Source organism: Chrysochloris asiatica, unplaced genomic scaffold (assembly GCF_000296735.1).
Source record: "Chrysochloris asiatica unplaced genomic scaffold, ChrAsi1.0 scaffold00087, whole genome shotgun sequence".
In the NCBI taxonomy this organism is placed as follows: Eukaryota; Metazoa; Chordata; class Mammalia; order Afrosoricida; family Chrysochloridae; genus Chrysochloris; species Chrysochloris asiatica.
The window spans coordinates 1,640,298-1,654,872 of NW_006408605.1; the positions used below are offsets into that span (position 1 = coordinate 1,640,298).

General features: G+C 43.4%; 1 protein-coding gene across 4 annotated transcripts in view; it reads right to left on the reverse strand.

Moving 5' to 3' along the window:
- The window catches only part of LOC102833287 (core histone macro-H2A.1-like), a 75,111-nt gene extending 61,150 nt beyond the window's left edge, over positions 1-13,961 (reverse strand). For 3 of the 4 annotated variants that reach the window (XM_006866088.1, XM_006866089.1, XM_006866087.1), the window contains exon 1: positions 13,757-13,961. In XM_006866088.1, coding sequence (XP_006866150.1) covers positions 13,757-13,928 — 172 coding nt within the window. In that variant the 5' untranslated portion in view covers positions 13,929-13,961. The remainder of the gene's footprint in view (positions 1-13,756) is intronic. The other variant, XM_006866090.1, reaches the window with a different exon arrangement.
- Positions 13,962-14,575: the final 614 nt, after the last annotated feature.

Here is a 14,575-nt window from a genome sequence, read left to right on the forward strand (position 1 = left end):
ATTTTCACTATACAGCCTCTCATACCATGTGACTTTTACCATGAGCATATGTTACTTATTAGAGAAAAATTCAATGCTACAAGAGCCAAAAGACAAAAGATCTACCAAACATGAGAAACACATAAAGTAGGTAACTCAACACACAGATCAATGGAACAAAAAAGAAAGTCAAGAAATGGCCCTAATTACAGTGGAAATGATGGTGGCACCTCAAATATTCAACTAATTGTGCTGGGATAACTGAGTAACCATCTGGACCAAAATAAAGTTGTTAACTTTCTGAAAAACCATATATCAGGATAAATTCCAAACAGATCCAAGTAAAAATGTAAAAAAAGAAAACATAAAAATACCAAATAAAAGCATGAGGGAGATAAGCTCTTCAACACTGACTCAAAGTCCAACAGAAATAAACTCATAAAGACACCAAACATTATAATTATTCAGATGGAAAATATAGAATAACTGTATGATGTAAAGAAAATATCAGAATGCAAAGAATGAAGAATGACCATGAGGATTCAAAAAACAACAACAACAAAAAAAAAAAACCAAAAAACCACCAAATAAATATTATAGAAATGAAAAATCATAACCAAAATTTAAAATTCAATAGCTAAATTAAACAGAAGCTTGCTGTTGTTAAAATGCCATGGAGTTGGTATACGGTTTCCAAGGAGCAGCTGGTGGGTTTGAACTGCCAACCTTGTGGTTAGCAGGAAAGTGCTTATCCTACACAACAGGACTCCAAACAGGAGACAAGACACAGATCCATAGAAAAACAAAGAACTGGAAAATAGTTCTAGAAACAGATCAGGAGTAATTATCAGAAAGTAGTCCATAAAAACAGAAAAAATATGAAGGAGATTAAGAACCATGGAAAATAGAGTAAAACACTGGCATATGTCTAATCGGCACTCAGGAAGGAGAGAGAGACTAGAATAGAGGCACTGTTTGAAGAAATAAATAGCTAGGAACTTTATGGATGCAATAAAGACATGTTCAAAACATAGAACCTGAGAAAGTTACCATCAAATAACCCCCACCACATAAAATTCTAAAAGATGTACTTCAATCAAGTCAAGTGATCCCAGATGGAAGGTGTGACAAGAAGAAGGAACATTAGGTTTGGTCATACTTTTTCCTTGTCTGAATAGAGAAACAGGTTTCGTGATGTGATCTTCTTTTTCATTGGCCTGAGCAGAAGCAGAGGCCTTCATATGGAACTTGTCTACCATCTGCAGGTCCAAGTGGCAGAAGTGAAAATTGTAGATGGTCTTCAAAGGGAAATTGTGAAACAACAGAGACTCCTCGACCAATGTGTTGTAAGCAACAGAGTTAATCTTCAAGAAAGCAAGGAGGCTTTCCCGTCTGTGATCCAAGTGATGGAATCCAACCCTGGCACTGGGACAGTGGGCCTAGATCTTATTTACAGTCTCTTGGATAACTTCATGGACTCTGTTTTTTAGAAGAACTGGATGGAGGCTAATAAAAACTCAGTTTGGGGGCTCCATAGAAGCTTCTTGTGCCTCTGAGAGAAAAGTGTTTTCTCAAGCTATGCTGCCACCTCCATTATCTTGGATCAGTTAATAAGTAAATTTGGGGGGGGGGGCATAATTCGACCCATAGAAGCTTCCAGGCTGACCTACCTGAGGCCAGACCCACCTGAGCCCATTAACTTCCTGGTCATTTGACTCAGATCATCAGGGAACTGTTAAAGCCAATAATATGGAATTGTTTCTTTTTCAAGCACTACTTGAATGTTGACCCACCATGGTGGCATCCATTCCCCTTGGGAGACTGACAGAGGATTGACAATATGGCATAATCACTTAACAATTGTCCTATAAGATTATGTATAGTGATAATTTCAGTGAAGATCATCAATAACAGATGTTAATAAAAACAAATCATCCAACTAAAATCTGTCTCTCACATATATACATGAATACAAACAAAAACAAATGGCATGTAGTACCAGCTGCTACCTCTGGACAGTAGGCTTATGAGTGAATTTTAAATAAGATTTTTCAAACATAAATTACTCATATAACCAGAAAAGGGAACATGCAGCTAAATGTAGTCTGCACACACTGGGGACCCAGTATGCTAGTGTCAACTTCGGTTTCCAACCTCCTGGCTCTTTAAATTCGTAATCTGCCCTTTCTGCATTTTTTTCAACTTAAGGAAAATGAGGATGGTAAAGAGTTATGTTTTGCACAGTGAGCATTGTGGGATGCTGAGAGCCCCAGGACAGCATAAATGCCCAAAGCTGTGCTAACAAGTGTTAGCTAGGCCCCAGCCTTCCGTCTAAGGGAAGAGCTGTTAGGCCAACAGGCAAGAGATGTAGGAATTCTGTGGGACTTGGAGCATCCAAGAGTTGAGCCTGACTGTCCTCTTCTTCCTACTCTACTTTTAGTCATGTAAGTTTAGAACAAACTTGGTGTCCCAGATAGGAAACTTACAGAGGCCTGGTAAAATGACTTATTTTCAAGGTAGGTGACAGAGCCAACTGAAGGCTCTGCTCACTCCAATCTTCCAAATTCACAGGATGCTTTCCACCCCAGGCCAGAAACTGTGCAGGATGTTTCCTGATACGAATGTCTGTGTAATAGGATATGCTGCTGACAGGAGCGGGCTCTCTCTACTTCGCTTACAAGACATGGGACAGGATGGACCATGGCCCAAGGACTAATACCAATGGGATATGCAAGATCTGACCCAAGATGCAGATCAGAAGTCAAACAAGCTGAAATCTGGGATGAGGACCATCCCTTTGTTAGCCAAAACAGCTAACTATTGTTGTTAAGTGTTGTCCTGTCGAGTCGATTACGACCCATAGCGACCCAGTATAGGGTTTCCTAGCAGCTGGTGAGCTTGAACCACTGACCTCGCAGTTCAAACGACTTTGCAGTCTGATGCATTAGCCCACAGTGCCACACCAGCTAATACTGGGGTTTAATTGTTAAATACAGTCAGGCCCAAAGGCTATAAGCTCACCCAGGAGACCCTGCCTCTTCCCTACTTCAGTAAACTTCTCAACAGGCAGCTGCAGATTAGAGCGTCTGCCATCAGATGCTGCTGAATGCCAGTCAGAAGAGTGGGAGGTTCTAGTCATCGGCCAGAGATGGGGAAGGAACACCAAGGGTTGAAAGAAGGTGCAGGAATTGTGAAAATGGAAAAGGAGGAGTGGGGAATTAAGAATATGTACATCCAGATGTCTTCATTATTTTCTAAATAAGAGCTAAGCAAGGCTTAAAAAAAAAAAAAAAAAGTATCCTATCCACTGCCTTAGAGCCTTGGGAATACAATACTTGGATATCCAAATCAAAATACTTCTTAAAGTGGTACCTTGGGAGGATCTACATTTATTACAAAGATGTTAACATTCAGCCACGAGAGCTGGCAGACAGCACTTTTCATTCTCCTTAATGTTTAGAATTTCTTTGAGAACAGATTTGATTTTTGCAAACAGGCTTAAGTAACTAGGAAGTAAGCTGGCAGAATACGGTGCGTGATGAAGCTATGTAACAGGATTTCTGGACAAAAAAGGAAGGAATAGAGTTTTTCTCTCACATACTGGGCAAACTGCAAAAAGGTACTTGCATCCAGAGTAAATTCCTTGAAGGCAGGGATGCCTGTCTTACAGTGTCTAGCACAATGCCTAGAATGTAGTGGGTTCTTTCCAAATGAATGCAAGTGTAATTTGGGAGGTGTACAGCCTCCCAGTGTAACTCCACTTTTCAAATGTTTATTCACTCTCTATGTGCCAGTGGAAGACCTGGGCCTCCTAACCTATTAGTCAAGCTGTATGCTTCAGTGCCTCACAAATCTGACCAAAGGTCATTCTTTATGGTAGTCTTTGATTTTGCTCCTTTGCTTAACTAACCCTCCTTATAGATTCATTTCTCATGGGTTTAACCACAACAGTGTTCCCCCTATTCTGCATTGTGCAAGGTGTTTACGGATGGTCTTTGAGAGGTTATGTGATAAAAGTTGGCGACCCACTATGTATCCCATCTACTTCTCCCAGGGATTCACAGCTACACAAATGTGTTAAAAGCTCTGAGAAGTCCTACGGTAAAGAAAGCTGTTTGACTTAGGGGTTCTCAAAAGGAACTCATCAAAGTTTTTCATCTCCAAAGAGGGCATGTGAATCTAGTCTAGTCATCTCCTGATTTCAGAACCCTGCTTTTTGGTGGAATCCCTCTTACATTTCACCAAAAATCTGGATTCTGGTGACACAGCTTGATGAAGCTGAGCAAGAGTACCTTGGATTTATAATTTAAGCCCATCAGAACATCAGTATACTTGCTCTTTGCCCTTCCAAACCATCCATACACTGCTCATTTCCACCCATACAGTGGAACTCGGGTATTTTAATGAGTCCCCTTGATTTTACCTCATTCCCTTACAGCTCTGTGTTCTTGTGTGTGCCCAACATCAATGGAAATTCCATTGGGCAGGAGCTGTATCAAATGCATCTCCTATCATATATCCTACCCTCACCCCCAGGAATCCTGGTATGGTGCTATAGGATAAGCACTGGACCACAAGGTCAATTTGAACCATAAGGTTGGTAGTTCAAACTTACCAGCCGCTCCTCGGAAATGCTATACAGGGTCACTATGAGTCAGAACTGGCTCAATGGTACTTAACAACATCCCACCCCCAAAGTCCTGGTATGGCACTGTAGGATAAGCACTAGACTGCTAACCATAAAGTCTGTGGTTCAAACCCGCCAGCTGCTCCTCAGAAATCCTATACAGGGTTGTTATGAGTCCAAATTGACTCAGTGGTGCTTAACAATAGTCCCGGCCCCAGTACGGTACTATGCTATGCTAGGCACTGGGGAGAGGCTCCAAAGAGGCTTTCTGAGTAGATCTAAAGCCATACTTCCTTTGTTGTTGTTGTTGTTAAATGCCGTTGAGTCGGGTCCGACCCATAGCGACCCTGTACAGGGTTTCCGAGGGTGTAAATCTTTACGGGAGTAGAAAGCCTCATCTTTCTCCCGCGGAGTGGCTGGTAGTTTCGAACCGCTGACCTTAAGGTTCGCAGCCCGATTCGTAACCAACTGTCATTAAATAGTACCATAGTACTATAAGGACAAAGATAATAGCTGAACAGAGGCTGCCACTGACTGCCTTAGTTTCCCCACAGTAACATCTGTGTGTGTTGTTTTTTCATCTATTGTTTACTGAGTTCTCACTATGAATGCCTACAAATGCTTTAGATGCAGGAGGCAGAAGAAAAGAGAAAGGTCCAGACAGTTCTGAGGAGACAAGCAGACAGCACCACATTCCTCAGGAAGAGGCTCTGGGAAGAGTCCAGCAAGGCTCCAAAGTCAGACACACAAAGATTTGGAGAAGGAGTAGTCTGGTTGCCAGACCAAGCTTGTTCCAGATGTTGCCTTTTCCTTTTAAGTTTGGCAGATGATTGGGCTCTGCACCCAAGAGGAGAAACAGATGCCAGCTTCAAGTTTCAGAGCAAGATGCAAGGCCTCCTCCCCACATCTACTACAGCCTTGAGCAGACTCTAAGGGCGAGTACTTGCACGGCCCCTGACCCTGAAAACAAGCTCTTCACTCCTCACCTAGATCAAGGGAGTGGGCAGCTGGACTCTGGTTACCTGTGGCCTGCAAGGATGCTGCCAGTTCAAACACTAGTGTGCTGGTTGAACCTCAACTTGGCCAAACATAGGCTGGATATGCTCAGCTACTGGCCAACCTAGAAAAGCCCTCAAAAAAGTTTATGTACATTGCCAGGAGCTTAAAACAAAAGTGTCCCTCAACATGAGACAGAAGGGTTTGGTAATGGGGCATCTTGAGATGTTGGGGCAGATGTAAACTTTAGGGGGAAGAATCAAGTAGCAGAAGCTTGAATAAAGAAAGCCAGAGGGCATAGGCCTGAAGCTGCCAAGATATTCTGCAGGTCCCTGGTGAGGTTCAGTGGGTTGTGACGGGTTGGAAAGATAACAGAGATGAGTGGGCAGTGACATCTCCCATCATCATACATAAGGGAGGTGGATGGTCCATAGTCACTTCTCCAGTCAGGACAGGATTATTGGTGTACATCCTCTCCTGCACTTCACCCCTAATGTTAATACTTACGTTTGAGCACTTAGAATGTGCCAGGAACAGCATAAGGGCTCTACACGTACTCTTTCTTTTTTTAATTAAATGTTTTTATTTTGGAAAGTTTACAGGGCACATCATCAGCTTCACATTCAACCATTCATATAGCTTGTTTCATTACATTGATTATTATCCCCTCCATATATCATCAGTTAACAGTGTTTCTCTCTATCCTCTTTAGCTTTTTTTTTTGGATGGGGGGGGGGAGGGGACTTGCCTTTTTGGAATTTACAGTCTCAGCTTTTAGGGAAGGTTTTTACATTTGTCTGTGGACATCCAGGGCTCATGTATGAGATTACTAACAAGCATTACTGAATAATCAGACGAGGGACAGTTTGCTATGTCTACTAGGTAGCTAAAGTCTGATCCTCAGAGCCTATGGTTTGGACGGTCAACAACGCTTGGACCCACAGGGGCTTGGCCTCCTGACCGGGTCTGCATGGTCTGCATCCGAATCCTCCTTATTTATTGTTTGTTTAAGGGACGCTGCCTGTCTTAGGCAGTCAGTGCGAATTCCTCAGTCTTACCAGTCACTGAAGCTCACTGCAGCATGGCAATGGCTCTGTCTTAAGTTGCCGAGGTTCCACGTGATCCTTACCCGTCTCTGGCCACACGTCCAGCATAAACAGCCGCCATCCGAGGAAGGCAGGGAAGGAGGAGATCGGCTGGGGACCCCATGCGCAAGAGGTTGCCAGCCCACCACCTGCTCTAAGGTGACCAAGCAGGATCACTATGCTGAGGTTCAATCAAGTTCTTAGGGGATCTTACTCTCTAGCAGGGGTAGCAAATTAGTAGCCACTCAGTGTTCACTTTGAGAATTACTTATATCATAAATTTGAGCATGTAGCTGATGAATATCCACAGACAAGTGTATATTGTTCCACAACCTCCTAAAATGCTGTTGGATTAAGTTCCAATAAATTTCTGGGTTACTGAAAGATAACACAAATCTACTTATACCATGAGTAACCTTAGCTGGGAGTGTAATCTGGATATATTCTTTCTCTAAAGCATTTAGTCTGTTTTGTGAGCCTTTGTCTATTTACTCTCGGATCATATGAGCGAGACTAATATCCCTAGACATTTGATTTACATGTCTACACGTACTCTTTCATTTCAGCCTCAGGTCAGTCCTTCTGAGATAGATGCCGTCAGGCCCATTTTACAGATACTAACCCAGCAGCATGGAAAGGTGAGTGGCTTCCCTGAGGCTACAGTAAAGGAGTAGCAGGTCTGGATATGAGTAGCAGGCAGGAGGGAAGGAAAAGGGAGACTATTGCTTAGGGGCCACCAGTGGCATCAAGAAGGTTGGTGCCGCCTGGTGTGGTAACTCATGGTATCACCTCCCCTCTGGTGGGCATCCTACTGTACCAGATCATACAGAATCCTCAGTGGTATCTAATCAATTTTCATCTTAGAATAACATATGACATAGTTGTAAATTGCTTAAATGTTATAGTTCTTAGATTATATGAACACTAACAAAATTGTTTTGTAAACTCTTTCTACGTTGAATTAACGTTTTCAGTTAGAACATTATTAGTGACTGAGTAGACGCCTTTGCTTTCTCTTCTTTTCCTTTAATTGTAACTTCACTTCCCCCCCCAAAAAAGAAAAAAATGATTGATATAAACTCACAAATACAGATTATCACAATATTGTAGCTAAAATACCAAAAAGTTTCACAAAATCATCGACTGTGAAAACACCAGCAGTAACAAAAAACCAGCATGAGCTTGCGTGGCATGTGCAGGTGAAACCACATGTACTGGGTAACAATGACAGTTCTGCCTGGATCGCATGAGAAAGTTAAAAAGCAAAGTAGTATCAAGTTTAGCCTTGTAGGTATATTAATACATGTAAACTGGGCTTACGAAAATGTTTCTGTTGTTGTAACGAACGGGATTATTTTTTATAAAAAGTAATCAATTTTTGCTGAAACACTGCACAGAAATTTTTTAGACATTTTGGTGTCACCCCTCCAATAGTGTCAACCAGTACTGTCTGCACCCTGTCCAACCCCCTAGTGTCTCCGCTGAGGAACACTGAGCTTCTATTAAGGAGGCGAATCTGGGAATGGTTAAGGGTGATGGCTGAAGAACATGATGCATGTGACTATCGTTAATGAATTCTACATGCGAGTCCGACTGAAATGGCAAATGTTCTCTTATATGCATATTTACCACATTTGAAAGAAAAAGGACGTGGCAGATATGACACCAAAATCCGCACCCTGAAGCACGCAGCTCTATTGCCTCTCACCTGAATTCCGTTGAACATGTTATCAACAGTGGGACCCAAGGTGATCTCCAGAGCTGATCACCAAGGAAATGTCATTCCCTCATTCAGAATCACTTAGTGCTAGGTGGGCCCTAAAGCTAAGCAGTCCTACTAGCAACTCTGAGCATCCAGACCCCTACTCCGCTCTCCCACTGGGACCCTGTGCAGGCTAGAAGGCTGGGTGTTATGTCAAATGGACGTCAAAGTGGCAACCCCGTGGCCAGACTGCATTGTACTTGCTACCTATAAAAGTCTGGGCCATGCAGAGAAGAAGCTCCTTCATCGTGCCCTCTAGTGACAAACAACTAGACAGAGAACAGCTCTGGTTAACTGGCTGACAGGTCCATGGAGCTGAATTCAGCTCACAAGCCTGGACCACCCATCACTCGGAAAAGCCAGCTTTTGGAGCTCTTCTGGACAGCCACTCAGCAGATAAGGCAGGGGATGTGCAAAGAAGACTGAATCCTGAAGAGTGGAGCATGGCAGAGCACACACACACACCACTGCCACTTCTACACAGAAAGGTTAGAAAAGTTCAAGGCTATCTTGCAGGACGGTGGTCAGTTGGCTGGAGGTAGAAGTGGGGACCTAGTAAGGAAAGACAATGTTTCTAAGCACTTTCTCACCTAGTTCACTTCATCCACACAACTATCCCAAGGGCTCACAGGACTGCCCACGTTTTGGAAACAGGACTCTTGTAGTCTAGAGACACAGGGCGAGTGCGCCAAGGCCACACACCTAAGTGCACAGAGAGAGCAAGTCCAGGGCTTCTAACTACACTGCTGTGCTTTCTAATCTGATTCAGACCCTACACACTGGGCCTGTGCACTTCCTGAAGCCTAGAGTTTGTTCTAGCTCGCACTGCAACAGGGTCAGTGGCTGCCAACCCTGCTCTTCCTTAACCCACGGAATTACAGGGCACTGAGGGACTTTCCAGGGAATGATGATCCAAGAGAGCTGGAAACAAAGTCCAAGCCAGGAGGACAGCCTGGGGCATAGCTGCTAGGCTGGGCTCAGCAGGAAAGACACACAATCAATTCCCTAGTGTGGCAGAGACAGGAATGTAACTGTCTGAGACTTGATGGAGTGATGCACCCCACAGCCAGCAACCAAAAAGGGAATCTGGATGGTAGAAACGACACTTACACATTGTAATTGACCTCAAGATATGTCTGTGAACATCCCAAGACCATGGGGTATCACAGTATTTGGGGACTAGTAAGATGAGGCATTCTGCTCCCGTAAAGATTTACAGCCTCGGAAACCCCGTACAGGGTCACTATGAGTTGGAACCAACTCCACAGTACTTAACAACAACAACAAAAAACTTGGGCTGACTGAGTTTGCATAGCACACCAGCTTCCCCACTATGAGTGAACACAGCTCCTTTGGCTCTCACAGCAGCCTGGAGTTGGTAGAGCAGGAACTGTTGTCTCCATCTGAGTAAGGAAACAGGGGCCCTGAAAGTCGAGTGACTCACCCTAGGTCCTACAGCATGTGAACTGCCAGTGAAGAACTTGAATGGTTTCTGCTTCCTATCCACTGCCTTCTCCCCTGGAGCCCCTGGCTGACTGCCAATGCGATGCATGGTTTCTTGGGTGTGTCATCTCAATTGTAGGTCTCCATTTCCTCATTTATAGAGTGAGGAGAATCATGCCCAGATGGTAGGGCATTCAGCATGATATGCACCCACAACTAGGACTGCACAGGCATGCCAATGACATCAGGGGCCAAGCAGAGGGTTAAAGGTCTCAAAAGATGTGCGGATGGCAATGCGATTATTATATGCCAATTACTATAATACACCCACGTATTCTAGGATTTCAGCAGAACACAGAAACTTTGCCTCCATCATGACTGTGTTTGCTAGATGGCAACCCTTGGCCCTGCCTTACTGAGACACTCGGGAGAATGGAACACTGTCAGCTCTTCTGCTGATTGCTGTCTTGTTGGCTTTCCCCTTGGGGGCTGTAGGAGACGTGGCTGCAAGAATAAAGAGGGTTCCCTTCTGCTCTCTACAGACTTACCCTGATCATGCATCAAGCAGTAAGTGGTAAAAGTATATCTGGGAAACCAGAAAGCAATACCTGGGTGCCTTCTCCATCTCTTAGTATATGACTCAGACAAGTCCTTTTATGCTTTGAGATCTGGCTTTTTCATCTCTCAAAATAGAACTGGTATCCCTGCCCAGCTGCCCTCACAGGATTGATAATGAGCCATAAAGAAATTATCTGTAAAAAGGACCAAGGACTCCTTTCAGATTCCATGGCTGTGGCAGGGAAAGTCCAAGGTGAGATTGGAACATCTTATTGCATCTGGGCAGGAAAATGCACAGAAACTAATGGAGAGACACAATAGGACATAAAAATCAGCTTGAAGGGGCTCAATTTGGACAACTTTGTGCATCAAAATAAATAGGGACAGGAATGGGTTACAACCCACTTATGAAAGAATCATCAAACACACACAAAGAAGAGGGCAGAGGGAAAGCTCTTCTTTATAGAAGAACGTGTTATTAAGTGTCATGGTGTCAATTTTGACTCATGTAACCCTGTACAGCTGGGGTGGGCAATCTTTTTTCTGCCAAGGGCCATTTGGATATTTATAATATTAATTTGTGGGCTATACAAACTTTGTTGTTGTTATGTGCCGTGGAGTCGATTCCGACTCATAGCAACTCTGTACAGGATTTCCGAGGCTGGAAATCTTTAAGGGAGCAGAAACCCTCATCTTTCTCCCGCGGAACAGCTGGTAGTTTCAAACTGCTGACCTCTTGCGGTTTGCAGCCCGATCTGTAACTACTACACTACCAGAGTTCCTTAACTTATCAACTTAAAAATTAGCCTGCTAATGAAGGTATGGGCTTAGTTCAACTACATTCCATAGACTCCTGTCAACCTGGAGATGAGTGAGAGAAGAGGAAGGACTGGTTGATCTGAAGTGTGGTGATACCTGGGGACTCCTGAGCCCATGGACAAGTACAGTGACAGAGGGCTAGAGAGTGAAGCGTCCAGCTGATATGAAGGGAGGGGAGAGGCACAAGAATGCCCAAACTTGCAGATAGTACCCATTTGACCTAACTTTGAAGGCCTGATGATCAGAATCTGATAAAGTACACATGTTTAAATTGCTACAATTTGATGAACTTTATCTATACTTACAGATGTACTAGCTCAAAAAACCAACTGAGAGGGAAGGAATCTTCACATCAAGGATCAATTCTATCCCCTCTATACATGGGGTTGATAGGCAACTCAGATATTAGCTACCTAAAATAGAGGGTTATAAAGGCACAAAGTGACTGGCTTACAAGTTTTCAAAAGGGAGTTTAGTTTCAGAGTGTGCAGGGGAAGGTAGAATCCCCACTGAATAGTTTTCATCTTGTCTAGACGGGTCTTGTGAAAGGAAATGGGGATAAAGTTTTATGATCCAATAGTGAGTAAATGTTATCATGACTAATTGCTATTGTCACAACTGTACAAGTAGAAGTTTTATAACAAAAAGGGGGAAATAGTTAATCTTACATTCCAGGAACAGATGACCCTGGGACCATCAAGGGAGGAGTGCATGAGCGGAATATGGGCCCCTATCCAGAGGAACAGCAATACCAGAAATGGAGGCAGAGAGGATGGCATAGAGAGAGAGAGCAGCTGAGGACTCAAGACTCATGAAAAGCTGTGTGCTGGTGGCCAGGAGGCAGGCTTGTAGAATGTACCCTTTGGTTGTTTAAATGATTATACATTCCTCAGTGTTTGCGTGTATATCTAAAATAAAAGGAATAGAAACAAATACTATTGAATGATTTGAATGATGATGCACAGAGGGGATTGTAATCATTGCAATGAAACAAAATACAATAAGATAAGTGTAAAACTGATGTTCTCCCCTGTAAACTATCACTCAATTCACAATTAAAACTTAAAAATTAGCCTGCTATATTTGGCTAAGGAGCTCTGGTAGCGTAGTGGTTATGAATCAGGCTGCTAACCTCAAGGTTGGCAGCTCGAAACTACCAGCTGTTCCACAGGAGAAAAATGAGGCTTTCTGCTCCTGTAAAGATTTGAAGCCTCGGAAACCCTATGTAGGGTCACTATGACTTGGAACCGACTCCATAGTACTTACTTAAAAAATTTAATATTTGGTTAAACATTTAATTAACCTATACAGGGTTGCTATGGGTCAGAATCAACTCGACGGCACTTAACAACACAACAATATGATGGTTGGAACTGTGGTTGCCTTGAAAGGCCCAGACCAAATTATTTCTCAGGCCTTATATGTCCTGTGGGCCAGACATTCTATACTCCTGCTGTATAGCGTTTCTGAGAAACGGCTAGTAGGTGTGCACCAGGACCAGCTAATAAATGTAGAAAGAATGACAAATATGTTAAAAAAAAAAAAAAAAGTCACACTTTTATCACTACAATGGTAATAACAGGAGTCCTGGTGTGGCAATGTAGGATAAGCACTAGAATGCTAACCAGAGGGTCAGCAGTTCAAACCCACCAGCTGCTCCTCAGGAACCCTATACAGGGTCACTGAGTCAGAACTGACTTGATGGCACTTAACAACACCAACATGGTAATAACAGACTCAGGCAAGATCATCAATGGACGCTAAAGCCAGATGGTGAAAGACTATGTTGGTATCGAATGTACAGAATCTGGCAGATATCACCTTAACCAAATGACCACACTAAAAATCACAGATAACAGAACAGACAGACATCATGTGCCTCCTAATGTGATGCACAGGCAAAGACTCAACGTCTCATCTGCATTTCTCCTGCTAAAATGCTTAACCTGAATCTTCTGAGGATACAAACGCAGGTCAATGGACATCCTGTAAAGCAACTGGCCTGGCCTCTTAGTGCCAATGCCATGAAAACTAAGAAGAGAAAGCTAGGGAATTATTCTAGATTAGATTAAGACCAAGGAAATCAGACAACCACAACCTGGGGGCTTCAAAAAGTCTGTGGAAAATGGAATGAAAAGACCATGGAACTTAATTAAAATAAAATTGTGAAAGATATTATTTTATTGGGACAATTGAGATTTCAAAATGGATCACATAATAAATAAGCCAAAATATTTCTACCTATTTGTATGCCCACATGCACAGGTCTACACACTTGGTGGGGGAAGAAGATAAAGCCAAAGGGGAAAATGCTAGTAACTGGTGAATTTAGGAAAAAGCGCTCATTGTATTATTCTTATAACTTTTCTAAAGGTTTCAAATGTTTCAGAGTAAAAACAACAAAAAAGATCCTATCAGTCCTTGAAAAGTTAGCAGAACCGCAGCAATCTGAGCCAGTCCTGTTACTGCTGACTCGGACATACTCACCTGTCAGGTACTCCAGGACGGCAGCCATGTACACAGGTGCCCCCACTCCAATCCTGTACTTGGGGTGGCCTTTCTTAATGTACCGCAGCATCCGCCCCACAGGGAAGATGACTCCCGCCTTAGCGGACCGTGAGGTTTTGGTGGACTTCTTCTTCCCACCCCGGCTCGACATGGCGGTGCCCCAGGAGATGAATCAGCAAGCACACTGTGAAGGCAAGAAGAAGACCTGTCAGAATTGCTGGCGACAATGCACCTGGACACCTCTTCCCCATACAGTCCTGCCAGCAGATGCCACTGCCCTGTAGCCACTGAGCCTGCCGAGCCCTGCACTCTGCTGGAGTGCTCTGGCCCCTGAAAAGAGACCAGCTCAGCTTTTCACGTTTTATACCATGACATCAATTACAGCGGCCACTTCCATTTAAGTGTTTTGCTGACAATGACTGCTTCTAAGTGCCTTGCCTTTATGCTACACAATGTAAAAGAAAGTGGGATTTCTTGGCCACGGCCTAAACATTTGTTTAATAACTGCATTTTCATATACTTGAGACTGCGGCTAATAAATCTGCTACGGCTTTAGGTAAAAATAAGAAAACTGTATCACCACTCTTGAGAATGAAGGTGTAAATAAAGCCAGATACCTAGGTTCCTTGATAAAAACCACCCAATTACGATCCTTTATGTATTAAAAAAAAGACAAGAGCGGCTTACAGTTCAGTGCATCGCCATGCTGGAGTAAGAGACCCTCTGAACACATCCAGTACACCAGACTAGCCATCCAGAAGAGGGAGAGGTGCTAGGTCTTTTCCTTCTCTGCCTTCT